Below are 18868 nucleotides of genomic sequence, written 5' to 3'. Positions count from 1 at the left end.
TTTAGATTTAAACTCTACAAATATTTTGGTAACAATTTTTATCTGATTTGGTTTTTGCACAAACACTGACAATATGGCAGTAAGTATGACATCACTGTGTTCTTTTTAAGTATGGCTTTCTCTTGCTGGTGTGTGGAGATAAGTGTCTATCTAAGGAAATGTTTTAAAGAGATCTGAGATGCCTGTGCATTTCAGACTATGTGCAGCTTTTAGGGCAGATTTCCTTTGAAGAGAAGTGTAGCCTTTATTTCCCATGTGACAAAAATATTTTCCCCTAGTAGGGGATGTTGCGTAATAATCAGGTAAGGAAATACTCAGGCTCGTTACAGGAGTCAGGGAAGGATTGTTACTGTAGTGTTTCATGGGATTTTAGTTTTCATGGCAATTGTGTATGAACATACTCAGGTAAAGTTAATGCTGGTTAGATTCTTCATCATATATTTGGGCCATGTGCTTCAGAAGCAAAAGCCAGACTGAAGCATTTGCTGAAGATCCCGGGAGGAGCTAAGACAAGACCTTAGAAGTAGGTGCAGAAGAACGGTGTTAGTGCTGGAACTGTGAGCTGGTCGGTGGGGGTTCCAGGAAGAAGTAGCAACGTGATAAGTGTGGAGAAGGTTGTCCCTCCTCCCCCATACAGAGGATGGTATTAACTGTGTTCCGAGATGAAACCACAGCTCTAGAGTCTCTGAAACGTGAATGCTGCTTGTTGCTGAAGAGCAGGAGGGAGCAGTGCCCCTCCTTCACAGAAGTTCAGGTGTGTCGGGTTCTTGCCTGACCAGAGGGCGTGGGCTGGCGCGGCTGGGATTGCAGAGGTGTCTTGGGGCCTCTGCCAAGTCTGAGGTTTTATAGATAACAGTTTAAACAAACCGTGTTCCTGCATTTATCCCTAACTGAGGAAGTGCTGAAGGAGCAGGAACTTTTTACAAAATTTGTTTCAAAGTTTTCTGAAATGAGAAAAGCTCTCAGTAGATGATATTTTGAGTATTTCATTAGTGGTAGCTGTGAAGTCGGTACATTATTACTGTCTCTTGTTCACTGTGCTCTTTAAAGAGGCTGCTGTCAAGCAAACGCAGGACTTCAAGCAACTGAGGAATGAGAAGAAAATACTTGAAAAGGAATTTAAGAAGACACAGGTAATAGACAATAGCGTGCACCCAGGTGGCACTCGTGGCCTCAGGGCTCCGTAGTGTCCTTGTCACGTGGGAGTCAGGAACGGGGCTGCCCTGGGGGAAGCGGTCCACGGCGCCGCTGGGCTGTCCCCCTCACGCCGGGTGTGGGATGCCTGCCCTCCCTGCCCCTTACAAACACTGTCAGCACTTTCTTTCCACAGGAACGGCTCGATGAATTTTCTAAACAAAAAAATGAAAAGGGTGAGTATTCACTTACTGCTTGAAAATTCTGTTTTGACATGCGGTATTCTTTATTAACTGTATTTTTCCCCATGGTTTCAGAGTTGAGACATATTGGAACACAAATTTCAAGTGATTCTTATGGGAGCATAGATAAAAGTGAGTATATTACAGACTTCTTACTAATTTCTGTGCATTACTTTCAGTGACCTGGGAGGTTGCTTGTCACTCTTACCTGTAATTGCAGAACTTCTTGGGTTTAGCAGGTGTTCATGTTAGAGAAGGCATATCCCATTTTATGTCTTCATCAGATCTGTTGCATGTATTATATCACCTTGCTGTCTGATCAGATAATCTGGTGAATGAAAGAGTCAAAAAGCAATATTGTTTGGAAAAGGAAAACTAGTCCATGGTATATTTTCCATACTTTTCAATAAATAAATGTAGTTTTATATTAGGTTACAGTTTGCCAAGTTAACTTATAAAATTTCTTAGGTGCCAAATATGTAAAAATTGTTAAGGTCAGTCAGAAAAACTGGAATCAAAGCCCTCCAGTGCATTTTTGGAGGGAAGGCCAAGCGTTGTAAGCAGAAGGAAGACAGTAGTTGTGGAACAAAGGGAGTCACAAACTTTTCAGTCTTCGTTTTGTCATGCAGTGTGTTATCTTGTAGGCCAGAATATACAACACTGGATGCTGAGAAATTGAAGTGTTTGCTTTAATATTTCTGTTTATTAGTTGTATGTTATTGGCCATTTACTTCTCTGTGTTTCATTCTTCATTTTTAAAAAGGAGATTATGGATTTTGCTCTACTTATCTCACACTTTCTTAAGATGGAATTAAAATGATAAGTTAATAATGGTATTTTTATGTCACTGATGTGTTGTTTTTCCTCCAAGTGGAGATTACTAAAACCACTTCCATTGTTTCTACAAGGATATAGCGTGTCTTTAGAAGCCTCCTTTACCCTGTCTCTTCGTCGAAGATCACCTTTTCCTGGGCTTGAGGCTTTAATAGTTAACACCTTTCTGTTTCTTGGGCACTGGTTTGCCGGTCCCCACTGTCGCTGCTACATAGGCCCAGCTGCTTCAACCTCTGCCCGCCCCTTCTGTGTGGAAAGCCGGGGTTTGAGTCGTAGGTGCTGCTCGAAGAAGTGGAGGGCTCACCGGGCTTGGTTCTCCAAGCCAGCGGTCACTGCTGCTTTTGTCGTCTTCTCTTTTGGACTGACGGGTTTGTTTTAGAATTTGGCTGTTCTCAAGCCTTGCTGTTTAAAACTGAACCCTCCCACTGTGTCCTTGGAATTGCTGTCTATCCCTGCATTGTTTTATCTCCCCTTACCGTGAGGGTGAGTGTTGTCTGCTGTACATTTCACTTCTTCCAGGTAAATACATGAAGTCTTTAGGAATCTGTTAATTATTTACTTGTGGACCTTGGGGGCTTTAATTCCTAATTGCTAAGTATATCTTTAACACTTTTCTCTCATAATACTGTTGACCCTTCAGCAACACTGGTTTGAATTGCACGCATATCCACTTCTATGTAGGTTTTATTTCGGTAAATACAGTGCAGTACTGTGAAAGTATTTTCTCTTCTTTATGGTTTTTTAACAGTTTTCTTTCTTCTAGCTTACTTCGTCGTAAGAATGTAGCATATGATGCACATAACGGGTACAGTACATGTTATTGCCTGTTGTGTTAGCAGGAAAGCTTCTGGTTAACACTAGGCTGTTAGTTAGGTTAAGGGGGTCAGAGTTCAAGGCTCATCTACTTCTGAAAGAAATTCACAAGTTAGAAAGTATATTGGGTTGACTTCACTTTTTGAAAGGCCTCCTGAATGCCACGTTTGCCTTTCTTTCCTTCTAAATTCCATTAGAGATGGCAGAAAATTAAAAAACAAAACAAAACAAAACTCTCCTTTAGAGTTAAAAGGTTTACTGCCATGAAGGAAAATGTAAAGCAGATGGTATCAGTTGGTGATGAAACCCAAAATTACAGAGAAAATAGGCCTCAGAAAGCAAGTCTGATTGTAGAAGGCCTGCGTTTCTTCAGATCAGAGGCATAGGGAGTGGGAGACGGAGCAGGACATGAGTAACCTTCTGGTTTCAGAAACAGTGTTTGGCATTTGTCCACACATTGTGGCCCAAAGTTCTGTCAAGTGTCATTTACAACATAGGAGTACTCTGAGTGGGTGTGGATATAAGAAAACGAGAAGATTGGGTAATGACGCTTACTTTGAAGGATAGCCACTCCTGTTCGCAGAAAATGAGATACTTCTCTTCTCCGTGGAAATCCTCATAACTGCTTCACTCTGCATCCCTTCCCTCCGAAGGCAGGGTCCCCGAGGTCCATGAAGTGAGAACCTTCATGTATTGCCAGAGGAGTGTAGGCTGAAGAAGTAGACGCTGGGCTCTCAAAGATAACCTGCCTCAACTTCCATCTAAAACTGAGAAGCAGCAGTCATGGGGAAGAAAGGCACCAAGGAGAAAAACCCCGAGGAATTGGTATTAAATCACGAACTGGAGGGAAGAAAATGTTAAGAGTAGACTTCGTGTCCTTGGAGAATTGGCTGCTGCCATGAAATTGAACCAGTGGGGTTCTCAAGTATGGGAAACAAGATTGTAGATGTCACAGTGGTCACCCACCTGGACCTCTCCGTGGGGAGGCCAGAGCCCTAAGGAGAGAAGGTCAGCAAGAAATAATTGAAGGACACATCTCAGAGCGGGACACACATGTAATATTTATATTGGAAATGCTTTTTACGGTGTTGAGCGTGATTTTTGTGTACGATGTTTATTTCTGGCATGTTAGTAGGAAGTATTTTTTAAAATCAAATGAAGTGGAAAAGATTGAATATAGAGAGACAGAGAAATTTCAAGCAAATGCTAACTTGAAAGCAGTAACCAGGCAAAAAGTAATTCAAGCTTAGAAGTGAGTGTACGTGGATTAAAAGGGAATATCCAGGTTTCTTAAAGGTACAATTCATCAAGAAGATGTTGCTATCATAGACTAAGAACATGAAACTCTGCAGTAAAATGCCTGGAAATTCTGGAGGGAATAGTCACCTGTTTCCATGAGAGGCTTTACTGTGTTTCTCAGAGACCATCATTTGTAAAAGCACACAAAATAGGTGGAATTGGATTTGTGTTTTCAGGATTGATGATTTACATCTAACCTTTAAACCACAAATGTAGAATTCTTTAAAATACTTTCAAACATATGAATGCTATTTGCTAGACAACAGAAACTCCAGCCTAGTATGAGATAATATTATAAAACTGATATCTAATAAGATATTAATAAAGGGGCACCTGGGTGGCTCAGTCGGTAAGCGGCTGCCTTGGCCTCAGATCATGATCCCAGGGTCCTGGGATTGGGGGGAAGCCTGCTTCTCCCTCTCCCCCTGCTGGTGTTCCCTCGCTGTGTCTCTCTCGGTCCAATAAATAAATAAAATCTTAAAAAAAAAAAAAGATATTAATAAAACTCTCCCTCCCCTTCCAAACCCCACAACTTTCCACACTTGTCTGGTAAGTGAGCATGCATTAACACAAACCAGCTCCTCTTGGGTAGCAGAGAACATAAAAACTGAAATAAATAACCATAGGCCGGTATTAAAATCTCTGAGATATTGCCAGTCTCATGTTCACAGGGATGAGTGATCTTCCATGATTATTTTAGAAAGCAGGAACTACAGAAACTGAATGACAGGAAAGTAGGAAAATGCAGCAGAAACTGAGGGAAATGGAAAGAAGGAGTTGATGAAGAAGAAAATCTAAGTTAATGAAATGGGAACCAAAGCATTGTTGATTTGGGCCTAGTAAAACAAACCCCTGGATCTCTGCAGGGCTGTTGAAACCAACAGCTCTTCGGCAAGTCTGATCAAGAAAGGAAGGAACAGCCACACAAAAGCATCTCGACAGAGAAAGCTACGAAAAAGCTGCAGTGAGAGCATTTCTGAATTCACACATTTATATTCAGATTGAATCATGTTTGTGAAATGAAGCGTTTTCAAGGAAAACATGCTCAGATTGACTTGGATAGTTGCTGCAAACCTGAACAGAAAAATAATGCAGAAGAAACTTTAAGAGAACAGTTAAGATCTAATGCCATACAAGATCCAAATGACTTACAAGTGAGTTCTGTAAAGGCTTCAGTGACTAAAACTAATGTCTTTATTAACAGTTATTTTGTTTGTCGGAGAACTTAGAAAAATACCGACTGCTTTCCATGTCGTTGTCTTGGACTCAAACAGCCCTGTACCAGAGCCAGCTAAGACTGACATGAGCACGCACGTGGTCACTGAGGAACACAGCTGCAAAATGCCAAATGAAATTTTGAGAACTCCAGTCTCATAGTATTTAATAGAGAATACAGACACATCATGATTTGAGGATTTATCTCAGGAAGACCACAACCGCTGGTTAAAGGAAGAATGATGTGATCATCTCAGTTCGGCATCCATTCCTCATGAAAAGGTACTCGGCGAGGTAACAATTGAGAAACACATTTTGAAATTGAGAAAGGTGAAAGCTGAAGAGCTTAGTCATTCCCGTCAAAAACAGACATGTGTGCGTTTTGTTACCTCTGTTCTGTGTGCACTAGGGGCCCTGTGCCGTGCAGCAGAGCCAACACGGAAGAGCAGGGGCTGTAAATACTAACAAGGAAGAGTCAGAATTGTCATGATTTCAAGTGATGAGGCTGTCTAGGTAGACTGAGCTGGAAGACCGTATGGGAGTTTGGCAGAGTGGTGATACGTCCCGTGAGCACGCGGAGTGCGCCGTCCTCAACCTATCAGAGCAGGGATGGAATGAGAAACACCAGTTAGGGTGACAGGACTGTCATGTCTAGGAAGAGAAAACCTAAAAGCAGTGTGCCAGGCCTCTGTGAGGAGGCCCGTAAAGCCACGGAAGAGCGTGAAAGACCAGAACATGTAAGTGAAAGTTCTTACTGGATCAGAGGCTCAACGGTGTAAAGACGTGAGGTTTCCCCAGATGTATTTCTAAAGATCCAGTCTTACTCAAATCCCACTGAGGTTTTAGATGGGAAAGGACAAGCAGATGGTGAAAGCTTATCAGGATAGGATAGATGTTTGGAATGATCAAGTTTTTGAAAAGGAAAAACCTGAGCAAGGCTCATGGCCACACAGATTGTAACAAACACAATTGTGACGGTATCTCGGAGAAAGCATGGTGTTCCTGTGATGCCTGGCAAGTCAGCGAAGCAGACAAGTACAGAGACACTCACGGACGCCTTAGATTTGATACAGGCAGGAATGTACGGGATTGGGGGAAGGTGCACAATTCGACGTAATGAGCTTTTCTCTCTACAGCTAAGTAATGAAGCCACAGTGGGGTTTGGTTTGGTTTTGTTTTTCTGCTTTACTGGGAATGGATAGTTCTGTTCTGATTTGTCAGATTAGGAGTAGTGAACGAGTGCTCAGTTAGCATAGGCATGGCTCTGCTTAGTAGCCTCCATAGGAATAGAAAAATAACTTTTTCTCTTTTTTTTTTAAGGTTCCTTGTTTGCTGCTTTGGGTATACGTAATAAGCAGGGATCCTGGTCAGGTCATTTAAGCACAGGGGATTACAGTATTTGGAAGCAGGCTTTTGGGTAGGTTAAATCACAATGTAGATAAGTTACTTGATCACAGAATTTTGGAACTCGAGTGGATGTGCCTCATGCACAGTGACAGTCAGAAGTTGATTGGGCTCCAGAGAGGTTGGGAATGTGAAACTCCTTGAGTGTGCCTGTTACTATGTCCTTAACACTTATTCTGGTCCCCTCTTCTGGGGACAGTGCTCTTTATGGAATGATGCAGTTTGCCAGCTTATATAGGGCTGACTTATTTCAAAATTTGTGAGCTTTTATATTATAGATATTTTGGGTTAAAAGGTAGGCCTTTTACCTTCTCTAGAACTGGATTAAAGATTTCAGTATTTTCAATAAATGCTTCAGGCTAATTTAAGAACTTTAAGGAAACTATAACAGAGGTGGCCTGAAATTACCTAATACTTAAAGCTTATTTTTAGTTGAATTTTTATTAGTGCGGTTGGTGTTTCTGTGCAGATTTGACCACAAGCTGTTCATATTTAAATTTTTGTGAATATTTTTTGTTCTGGCAGTTTTTTGGAAATGTATGTACAAACTAATGTTAAACTTGCTTTAAAACCATAGTGTCATATTCTTAACGTTATATGACTTTCATTCGGCCTGCCATAGTTAAAATGATCTGAATTCACAGATCATTGAGGATCTAAATCTGTAGAAATGGGGACCTTTCAGCTTGAACCAATGGTTCTTAACTGTTGTAGGAATCCTGACCCTTTTGAAAATTTATAAAAGTTCCAAGGCTCTCACTTTCCTTCTAAAAGCATGTGCTTCTCTGTGTGTCTGCTCATTCATGTGATAATCTCTTCCTTTCCATGTGTTTATACACACACATTTTTGTCTTACACCCTCTTACCCCTTAAGACTATTGAAGAATTTTCTATTATACACAAAACCCCCGGGTTAGTTACAGCTAGGCCAATTCTTTTTTTTTTTTTCCTCTCTCTCTCTCTCTTTTTTAATTTTTAAAGTGATCTCTACATCCAGCGTTGGGCTTGAACTCCCATGAGGTCATGAGTCGCACAGTCTACCCATCATGGTCAGTTCTGATGGGTTTTCTGACACCCTCATGTCACTGAGGGTCCTTCTCTGTTGTTGGTAGTAAATGTAGAGCCAACATCTCTCACATCGGTCATTATTTCTGTGCTTCTGTCCCTCATCTCTTACCATCTTCTGTAGAAAGTGCCAAGGATGTGTATTTGGTCCATTCATACAAAAAGGGGATAAAGACCTTTACCAGCAGATAGATTTGATCTTTTGAGTCATGTGCCCTCCCATTCCCCTCACCCCTGGATAAAAACAAGCCTGTCTTCAGCATTCAGCTGGAGCGTTGCAGGCCTTCCCATCAGCAGCTTAGCCAATTATGCACAGTGGTTGGATTTGGGGAAGAAGTCTCAGTACCTAGCTGTTTCCCCAGCCCTTAAGAAGTCCTGATTTCCCCAGAGTGTGTTTCGGCCTTTTGTAGATTGAGCCAAATGACATGTCTTCTTTAATACTTCACTCTTTTTCACAGGAAAAGTAAAGCTGCTTCTGAAGGAACTCTGGCTCTGCATAAACACAACACACAGACTACCTGGTGAAGGCAACCGATGTATCACAGGTGAGAGAGAAACTTCCAGAAGTACATTTCATGCATGAAAGTAGAAATGTTTACCGTGGGCATTGTACGCCTTCAGCTTTTACTGTCTCCTGAATCTGACATTGAAAGAGTGAAATAAACCGGAACGGGTACTTTGAGTTACAGGGCTCCTTTCCCTTCAGCATGGCTTCTAGTCTCAGTAAGTGCATTCAGCTTTTATTTTTGTACTAGTGGCTCTCCTCCGAGGACACGCGGAGAAGCTGGGAGGACACAGAGTGCAGCGTGTATGGCAGGAACATGCAGAGGACTGGGGCGGCATGGTGCTTTCTGAATCACTTCACGAGTGTCATCCATCCAGTAGCAGCCTCACTGAATTTCCTTTTCCTGTAACCAGTTCCTTTGGTTGAACTGTTAGCGGCTGATCCTCTGTACGTTCCCAGTCTGCTTGAGAACACTGCTGTTGTCCGATAAGAAGTTTCCTTTCATGCTGTCATGTCAGATGATTCGCTGCAGCACCACCGCTAGTCTTCAGATTCTACCTCGTCTGTGGGCTGTCTTGATCTGCAGGCAGAGCTGTGGAGGCCTCCTGCCGTGTTCTCAGTTACACCCTGCTCAGGGTTTAAGATTTGGAAATCGGTATTAGTCATCCCAGAGTGGATGGGGGAAGTTAGCTGTCATACATAAGATTAAAGAGCTCCTTACTTAACTTCTTCCCCCCATTTTACTGGTTTCTTATGATTAGCTGCCATGAGTTCACAGATCATGGAGGATCTCAGTCTGTAGAGCTGTGTACCTAGTTTTTCTCTCTCAGGCTTCTGAAGGCAGATTTCCCTCCAAAAAATATTACCAGACAAGTTGCTGATTCTCATTTGTGGTTGACTCCGAGCTCGTGAGGTTTTGTGAGGTGAAGAGAGGCCCGTGGGATGGGGTGCTGTGACGTGGATTGTCGCGTGCTGTGTGGTGGCACAGCTGATCCAGGCAGGTGGCGCCTGCGTCTTGTGAGCCCACCGCTGCGGTTCGCGGTCCGCGTCTCCATCTGTTGAGGCGGAAGCGGCCTGGGGCTCTCCTGGGTCTGCTTCAGCAGGAAGTAGTCGTGCCTTCTTATAAGCACTGATTTCATGTCGTTCAAGATTTTGTGAAAAGGGCTCTCCATTTAATAATTTGGTGTTTTTATTTAAAAACAAACTATTTTGAGGGGTAAATGTACTGCTTAGTGTTAACTTTTTCAAGTAGAAAGGGAAACATGGAGTCTTTGGAATCTTCAATCTTAAAACGTACTCCTTTTTTTTTTTTTAGTTTTTTGTTTTTATGTGAGAAAATCTACAAAAATAGTGCAGAGAATTCCCTTAGACTCCTCATCCAGATTCCCCTGAATTTAACCCTTGGTGCAAGACTGTTAGCTAAGTGAAAGCTAACATGGATGTCTCTGGGAACGTTTCGGTCCCTGGAGCCCACGTCGCAACTAGCAGCCCTCCACCTTCCAGCCCCCAGTCTGCTGGTTCAGCTGTGTTGCTTTGTCTCATGGCTTTGTCAGTCTTAAAGAGGAGCCATCATTTCGTAGGAAACCTGTCCGTTTTGGCTTGTGTGCTGTTTCCTTATGTTAGGCGAAGACTCTCTTTCCAGCAAGAGCTCCACGGTGGTGCCCTTGTGGTTCACTGGGCGCTTTGACCTCGTCCCGGGGAGGGGATGGGGGGATGGACGACACAGGGTGAGAGTGGGGCCTCTTGTTAAAATGGTGTCTGCCAGGCTCCTCTAGCAGGCTTCTATATTACTGTGAATTATCTTGAGGGAGACACGTGGATACTCTGCAAATAGTCTCTCTCTCCCACTCTAGCCCACCGATTTTAGCCTCCACAGACAGGATAATCTGTAGGAAGGGATTGGGTGCTGTTTAAAAAAATGTTTCTCCTTATTTGGGTTTCTTCAATAAAGTAAACGTTTTGAACAGTTAGGATAATTTTTTTAAGTTTTCTTGATGTTACAGATGTTTAGTATTTACTTTTTTTCTCCCACAGAGAAACCTGCCAAAGAAAACTCCGGACCCACAGAGTCCAGGGACGATGTCGCGCCCCCTCCAGCGGGAGGCAGGCCACTCAGAGCCGCAGCTGTGCAGACATGCCTGGCGGAACTCTCCATGGAAATAGAGGGCGACTTCTCTGCGTGTAAACGTGTGGGGAGAGAGGGGCCCAGTGGAGCCACGCACTGTAATGACCGCATTTCTAGTGAGGGCCAGCATCCTGAACTTGCAGTGCTGAGGAATGATGAGGACAGTACTGACTTCTCTGATGGTGATCACTGTTTCGATGAAGATCTCCAGGCTGCAGTTGACTTCTTCAGACTTCCCCCTCCTCTGTTGTCTCCGGTGCCGTCACCCCCTCTGGTATCCCTACCACCCTTGAGCACATTACCTCCTTCACTTGCGCCTGTGAGTTGCACTTGGCATTTGAGTTATCACGCGGGCACGTTGTCCATCCTAACACGTTAGCCATACTCAGGGAGTACTGCTCAGTGACAGACCAGACGTTACTGGGGATGAATGTGAGCATTGACTAGGGCATGGCTGCGCTCTTTGGATCAGTGTGGATCACATGACATGTTCACTTACGGTTGCGTTCTGTGTGTCTTTATCCATAATCAAATTTGCAGTCCCCTGCGGAAGGACTGTGGTCTAATTGTTTTTCCTTCTGCCGCCTGGCACCTAACGCAGTGAACGGATTAAGTGCGTGTTTGCGGGCCTGGGGTTTTTCAGAGATGGGGAATCCATGTATGTAGCATACATGCCCATTAACCTGTGTTACTTGATGACTTCATCACCTTTTCGTATGTTTGCAGAATGGTTTATTGTAAATTCTTAGGAAATGAGTCTTTATGAAGCAGATTTGTATGCTTTTTGGCTTAAGGAGTAGATAAATGCATTGCTCTGAGTCACTCCCTTTTTTCAGGAAGCAGCGTATGTCTGTTCTGTGTGGGAACAGGAGGTGACATAGGCTGGCCTGGGAACACGGAGGTGACATAGGCCTGTAGTTACCACTTGGCTGGATCTTGGGTGGCAGTTGGGTGGAAAAGGGAGCAGGCGATCGCACCGTTGTGGTGGAGACTGCCGGGCTGGGAGGCACACCTGCTGGAGAGGACCCAGGCAAGAGGCTGGCTCCCCAGGGAGGCCAGGGAAGGCAAGGATGCTCCAGGGAGACAGGGCCCCGCTGAGTGTTCAAGAGGGTGGGGGTGCTTCAGGTGAGGAGCTCTTTACGCAGAGTCACGGGACTGAAGGTGAGCTTGTGCTAGAGAACGTTCCCGCTTACCAGGTCCGCAGAGGCTGTCTGTGCCCTTAGGACTTTCTGTTTTATCATGAGGGCAGTGAGAGGTCCTTGGTGGATCCTGGGAAGTGGACTTAATGATAGATTTTCAGCTGCAAGTTTCCAATTAGCCACTGTGTGATCGAGTAGGGAGTGGGGATAGTCTGGACAGAGGCAAGAGCATAGAGGGGAATCACTGAATCAGCAGCTTCCACCGTTCTCGATCTCCCCTCCCTGCAGCAGCACTGGGGTTCAAGAGGTGGGGCTGGTTTGAGAAACGTTACAAGGGTGAATGAGCAGCATTTGGCGAGGTTTTCAGTGTGGTGGGTAGGGAGGTGGCGGAGGCAGGGATGCTGGAAAATAGTAAAGAACAGCAGCAGCCCTGCTTGGGTGGGAGGGTGCTGTATTAGGTGTGGATACGAGGTTTGCATGGGACTTGCAAGGGGACGCGTGCAGTAGGATTTTAGAGCCATGGGTGTGGTGCTCAGAAGGCGTCCAGGTGGATGAGGACCCAGCTCTTCTGGTGGGCCATGTGATGGGGGCAGTTCAGCCAAGACAGCAGGGGCACCCAGGGATTGTGGAGGGTTTCTGGAGCGGAGATGGAGAGCGGGTGTGTGGGAAGGAGCAGTGTCAGTGTGCATAGTGTTGAAAGAGGTAAAGCCTGTCCGCTTGGTAACAGCATCCCAGACGCAGCCAAGGCATGAGGAACTGTGGGCACGAGATACCCACAAGGCGTCCCCCGGAGTGGTGGCCAGTCCCGCTGCACTGGAGCTGGACGCCGGCAGAGCACTGACCTGCAAGCAGGGGGCAAGGCTGTGCAGCCAGAGTTGAATACCAGAAAAAGGAGGAGACAGGAGGAAGAGCTGTAGAGTAGGAATGTTTGGCCCTTTGGAGAATAGACCTAATCCTGGGCTGTGTCTGTTGTGGGAGGAGTGAGCAGTGGGAGTGTGGGGAACTCGGGGAGACAGGTCAGGGAAACGGCGGTAGCTGGGTGCTCAGAGTGCACTTACCTATCCCCAGTAGCTTCCAGACAGGCAACCACACTTTCCTCAGCTGTGTTTTAAAGGATTCTTTAGGAATGCATTCAACTGATAGTTGTTTTTAGTCAGTTCAATTAGTATTTATGATAAGAATCACTTTTTTAAGGCATTTAATTGGTAGGTATGTTTAGTCAATTCAATTAATACTTAACTAATAAGAGTAACTCATTCATTTTTAAGGAAAACTACTTTGGAGAGTACACAGATTCCAGTGATAATGAGTCGTCCCAACATAGAAATTCTGCCGAGTCTGTTTCAGAAGATGAGACGTCTGAATCACAGTATTTTGGTTCATCCAGAAAAAGTAAAGGAAGTAGTGGTACCTGGGAGGAAGAGTTCAAATCACAAGACNCCAGAAAAAGTAAAGGAAGTAGTGGTACCTGGGAGGAAGAGCTCAAATCACACGACGCGACGCAAGCTCTGACTACATTGGAAGTAAACGAAGTGACAGCTGTCGGGTTTGGGACGTTCACAGCAGCGCTGAGAGAGCCTTCACCCGCATGCTCCTTAGCTCGCGAGAAGCACTGGATGGTGTCATCTGAATCCACGAGTGATAGGGGAAGAGGCACTTTAGATGAGGCACAAAGACAGAGAGACGTTAGGGAGGTGGATAAGTCGGTGCAGACTGAGAACACGCTTCGTGAGCCCATCAGAAATGTGTGCGTTGAGACGTCGTCTGGCAGCCGGGCACAGGGCAGGGGCGTAGCCCTCCAGAACCCTGACATGTGTTCTTCTCCCCTCAGCAAGAGGCCATTCAGTGAGCTCATGGAGTCTGAAGGAAAAACTCTGTTATCCAAAATGATAGGATCACCCAAATCACAGTTTACTAAGTGGACACTGACTCATGAAATCCCTCTTGAATCAGATCATCTGTCGCTCTCTGACCACTTTCAGGGAATGTGTAGAGTATTGAGAAAGGAGAGAGGTGTTCAAGGTTTCCTTCCAGGAGCATCACCTGAACCGGAGGACGATGCGGGTGATGCGTTGGCTGCCGCAGGGCTCGGTGCTGATGCCAGGCTGCCTTCCTCTTCTGCCTCGGGAGCGTCGTCTGTCTGCAGTGACTCCCCGTCTTCCTCCGGGTTAAAGTGTGGTCATGATCTGCACACTCCTGCTAAAGTTACCCCTGTGGAACTGCATCAGTCAGAACAAAAGTTATCGGCTGAATCCTTGACCATGCTAGATCTGCAGCCTGAGCCCGCAGACTGTCTTGCCGGAGAGAACCATCTGGAGAGCAGCTTGTGTGCTTTGAGCCCTGAGTTGGGGGCATCAGATTTTAATAATCAGAGCAGCAGTGAGGTCGGGTGCGCAGACGTTGTGGAAGGCATGCCTAAAGTCTGTTCACTTGCACAGTCAGTATTTATAGAAGCTATGAAAGAGGCGCAGCGTGGAAGTCAGGGCCGCAGAACTGAGCCCCCCCTGACTAGGGCGGATTCTACACCATTGCTAGACTCTCAGTGCGGCTTGACCAAGAGTGGGTTTGGTTTTGTTAAAAGCCCTTCATGGCACCACAGTGATCTGTTAAGGAGCGGTGGCGAAGAAAGGCTGAGAGCTAAGTCAGAGCATGAACAGGAAACGAACCATCAGGTACAAAAGGCAGCGCCATCCTTAGAAAGCAGAGGATCCGCATCCAAGCCTGAACTTGCTAGAGAAAATCACCCTGTGGGGCTCAGGGCTGCTACGTCACTGTTGCCTAACCAAGTGTCCGTGATCACCAAGCAGGCCAGGCCCGACACAGTGCAGGACAGCCGACTGGAGCACTGGCGGCAGCAGAGGGCCGAGCCTGCTGTCGCAGCAGCACATGCCGGTCCTGGGGCTGCTCCCACGTCCTCGGGAGCCAGACGTGGCGGAGACAGAGAGGACACGGCGCACAGTGCCCCGGGGGCGGCTGCTACTGAAGGGACCTCGCCACAGGTTTCTGCCTCATGGAGAAAATTAGATTACGGTTTTCCAAGTGGTTCTGTACCAGTAGGAAATTCTCATTGTTCCACAAAGAGCAAACTGTCTTTCTCTTCTAAAAACATCTCAGTTCAAAACCAAGACGTTGTGACAGAAGCCTCAGTCCAGGAAGCCGTGCAGAAGCAGACACGGCTCCTTCATGCCACCAGCCTGGACCTGTCTGGGCTGGATGTGGATCAACTCCTTCCCGCCACAGAAGCGCCAGTGTCGAGAAGTTTTCCTTTTGACGAAGTACCCTGTGGGGGTGCAGGCACTTCGGGTGGTGCGGCCCTGGCCGTCCCAGAGGACTCTCCTCGTGTCCGGCAAAGCCTGAAGATGTCTCTAGAGCTGCCATCTCAGACTCCTGGTGGTGCTTCTCCTAAAGGTCCAGGCCCTACAGGGACCGCTGTTCAGTCGGCGAATCTCAGAAGAGATGAAGAGACGCGTGCTGTCTCCCAGAGTGGCCTTGATGGACCGCTGTGTTGCTACACGGGCATTCGGGAGGCAGGAGGTGGCGACACAGAGGTGGAGGAGAGCGAGGCACCTAGCTGCAGTGAGGGGGACAGTGAGCCCGAAGCCGCGATGGGGGACAGACGGCAAAGTGGCGCCTGTGCCTCCAGGAAAGATGCAGGAGTCGCCAGTGCTGGTGCAGCCGAGACCAGGCCTTCCGTAGAGGTGGGCTGTCTGACCTCAGCACTGCAGGACTTCAACATCGGTACTCGTTCTGAGATAGACGGACTTTCTACAGCAGAAGTCGTGATGTTTCTTGAAAGTTGTCAGTTAAGAGATTATAGTTCAGGGGACTCTGTTTCAGAATGTTCTAGCAAAGGAACCCTACATAAAGAAATGAACAAAGACTTAAAGCTAGGTGAACTATCAGGAGAAAAGTACAGAAAGCAGCTTTGTGAAGAAGAAACCCTTGAAACCTCTGAAGATTGGGTTGAATCTGAGGAAGATGACGGTCCTCTGAGGAGCACGAGTCAGCTCTCCCGGCGTTCCTTGGAAACGCTGTCTGAGGTACTCACCAGAATCGGACAGGAACTTCAGACCAGCTGTGAGAGCTCTCCTGGAAAAGACACTGGTGGCTTAGTGCTCTTAAATATGCATGACAGCATGGCCACTAAGCCTGTCCTAGAGCACATCCCACTTCAGGAGGCGAGTGGCTTCCCACCACATCCTGCAGGTACTCCCCCTCCAACAGCCAGCGTGGCCAGCAAGGGCCATTCTCCCACCAGTGGCACATCAAGTAACAGAGTCACTCCATGCAGTCCTAAAGGTGTCCCTGATGTCACCAGCCCAATCTGCAGTGGAGCACAGGTCCTTTCAGAGCTGGCAGAGCCCTCCCCACAGCGCTCTGACTCCGTGGTGGGGCAGGCCATGGAGGGCAGTGCCGAGGAGGGGACAGAAACGACATTTCAGTGTCAGATATCAACAGTGACCTCCGAAGTCATAAACGTGCTCATCAATAAGGATCAGAATCTCGTCATTGAAAAGGGGGACCACTGGACCATCATAAATGGGGTAGCTCTCATGCCAAATGTGGACCAGGTCATACTGTGTGACACTCCTGACGACATCCCTGTTTCCCCAGATCGAGCTGACTTCATTTCCGTTACCTCCATGGAGAAGTCCCCAGAGACTGGTCACCCTGGCCCTCCATTTCAGGAGCCCCAGTGTGGCAGCAACCTGTCATGTGCCCAAGAGGAAATTTCCAGCAGTAGCCAGAGCACCAACTTCGATAAAAGTCGTTTGCGCAATAGACCTGTCAAACCTAGTGTAAGGATTAGTTCTGAAATCTATGATCAGAATTTTGAGTCTCAGACCATTGCATCTGATCACACATACTTTAACTCGAAACTGGAGCCCTTCAGCAAAAATAAGAATCGATCAAAGATTTCAAACAAAGATCAATCAAACAAGCCAGCAAAGGCTTTGGCATCAAGCCGAGTTGAAGCTAATCAGAGTGAAGGCTCTCAGTCATTTTCAGGGGAAAGAGAGAACACAAAAATGCAGAGAAATCAAACTCAGACCATTCTAGCCAATGCTGACACATCGACTCCTACAGATTGCTCTGATACTCTGAGTAGAATCCGGCAGGAGGTGGGCCCCCCTCTGCCGCCCTTGCTCGCTCCTCTGGTCGCTACACCTCCAAGGACTTCGCAACCAGTTTCTCCTCTGATAGCAACTTCCTCTCCCTCCTCACCTACCTCTCCTGTTGGCCAGATTTCTCCCTTGTGTGAAATCCCAGTGCCTCCTATGATGTCTCCTTTGCCAGAAGAGCCGGGATGCCCCTCTCCCGCGTGCACATCTCCGTCCCCGTCTACTGCACTGGCCGGCGAGAGGATATTGTCATCACCCTTGCAGTTCTGTGCTGCGACCCCAAAGCATGCCCTCCCCGTGCCTGGCCGCCTCCCACCCTTGGCCTCTGCCCACACGGCTGTGGCTGGACCCCAGGAGAATTCCGTTAAAATCCTTGATACCATGTACCCAGAGCTGTCTGCCAGGGCCCGCACCCTCAACATCCTCAAAGGGAATATTCAGCTCACTCGAGGTCCTTCGGCAGACTGTAAGAGCTTAGCAGGGCCTGTCAGCGCTCTAACAGGGTTCAAGGCAATCACGTCGACGTCCACTGCCTTTGTTAAGACAGGGGGCAGCTCAGGGAGTGACTGCACTCAAGAGAGGTCCAGAGATGGGGGGGCTCGCCAGGATGCAGGTGGGAAAAGGACGTTGTCTGCATCTACCCTGAGGAGTGCCAAAAGACTTCGGCTGGACAGCGGGTCCCCGGAGCCAGAAACTGGGGGCGCCGCTACAGAAGGAGTCGGTAAGACCCTCCGGAGGAACGTCCCTCAGGCTGAAGGTGAGACGACAGAGGAAGAAAGTTCTCCTCTGACCGTCGGTACGGTTTCACAGTTGCCTCCGAACCCGAAAGAAACTGTGGAGTCCCATGACAAAGCCATAGCAGATGCACTGGAGAAGATCGCAGAGTCGTCTTTTGATCTCTTACCCGTCATTCGGAGTCACGTGTACGTGGGAAATATCTCCAAGAAGCCTGTAATGAGAGACCAAGAGAAGGAGGTTGTTTATGAGTTTAGCACAACCAAAAAGGTACGTGGCTGCTTTTCTCTAAGAGCGTTAGGAATCGCATGTCCTCAGAGACAGGCTGTCTGCTCTCAGCGGTGGTAGATTACCCTGAACAGAACGTCTGTTTCAGAGATCGACAGTTATCCGTATAAACGTAGTGACCTGTACTTTGTTTTAGTCAGCGTCTTGTACGCTTGAGTTGTGAGAAGACACTGGTGATTCGATCATTTGTAGTCATCAGATACCTTAAAATTGTGAAGAAACAGAAGTATCTGCCAGGACTACAGCTGCGTGTTTACTGCCTGTCGATTCTGGCGTGTTTAAAGGCTCAAAGCATTGGATTATTCGCCTGTAACTGAGCCTTTCTTTTCCATGAATGGGACACACACATTTAGAGTCTGAGCGTCTAGCAGAGAGAGAGTATGGGGTTCCCCCGCCCCTCCTTTAATGTCTGTCACAAATGAAAGAGGAACAGATCCTGGCTTCAGGACAGGGACAGTGAAAACATGGGAGCATTGTGCAGATTCCTGTANTTTTTTTTTTTTAGTTTTTTGTTTTTATGTGAGAAAATCTACAAAAATAGTGCAGAGAATTCCCTTAGACTCCTCATCCAGATTCCCCTGAATTTAACCCTTGGTGCAAGACTGTTAGCTAAGTGAAAGCTAACATGGATGTCTCTGGGAACGTTTCGGTCCCTGGAGCCCACGTCGCAACTAGCAGCCCTCCACCTTCCAGCCCCCAGTCTGCTGGTTCAGCTGTGTTGCTTTGTCTCATGGCTTTGTCAGTCTTAAAGAGGAGCCATCATTTCGTAGGAAACCTGTCCGTTTTGGCTTGTGTGCTGTTTCCTTATGTTAGGCGAAGACTCTCTTTCCAGCAAGAGCTCCACGGTGGTGCCCTTGTGGTTCACTCGGCGCTTTGACCTCATCCCGGGGAGGGGATGGGGGGATGGACGACACAGGGTGAGAGTGGGGCCTCTTGTTAAAATGGTG

At 46.8% G+C, this 18868-nt stretch overlaps 1 protein-coding gene across 1 annotated transcript in view; it reads left to right on the top strand.

The window, feature by feature from the left end:
• LOC100467947 (little elongation complex subunit 1) overlaps positions 1 to 17996 on the top strand; it is a 37812-nt gene extending 19816 nt beyond the window's left edge. The window contains exons 8-14 of the mRNA XM_034657105.1: positions 1051 to 1133; positions 1331 to 1370; positions 1452 to 1508; positions 8465 to 8551; positions 10546 to 10955; positions 13044 to 13182; positions 13240 to 17996. Coding sequence (XP_034512996.1) covers positions 1051 to 1133; positions 1331 to 1370; positions 1452 to 1508; positions 8465 to 8551; positions 10546 to 10955; positions 13044 to 13182; positions 13240 to 17981 — 5558 coding nt within the window. The 3' untranslated portion in view covers positions 17982 to 17996. The remainder of the gene's footprint in view (positions 1 to 1050; positions 1134 to 1330; positions 1371 to 1451; positions 1509 to 8464; positions 8552 to 10545; positions 10956 to 13043; positions 13183 to 13239) is intronic.
• The last annotated feature ends 872 nt before the right edge of the window (positions 17997 to 18868 follow it).

The sequence above is a fragment of the Ailuropoda melanoleuca genome, chromosome 3 (assembly GCF_002007445.2).
Source record: "Ailuropoda melanoleuca isolate Jingjing chromosome 3, ASM200744v2, whole genome shotgun sequence".
In the NCBI taxonomy this organism is placed as follows: Eukaryota; Metazoa; Chordata; class Mammalia; order Carnivora; family Ursidae; genus Ailuropoda; species Ailuropoda melanoleuca.
The sequence above is the reverse complement of the archived record's forward strand: the minus strand, read 5'-3'. Positions and strand labels throughout refer to the sequence as shown.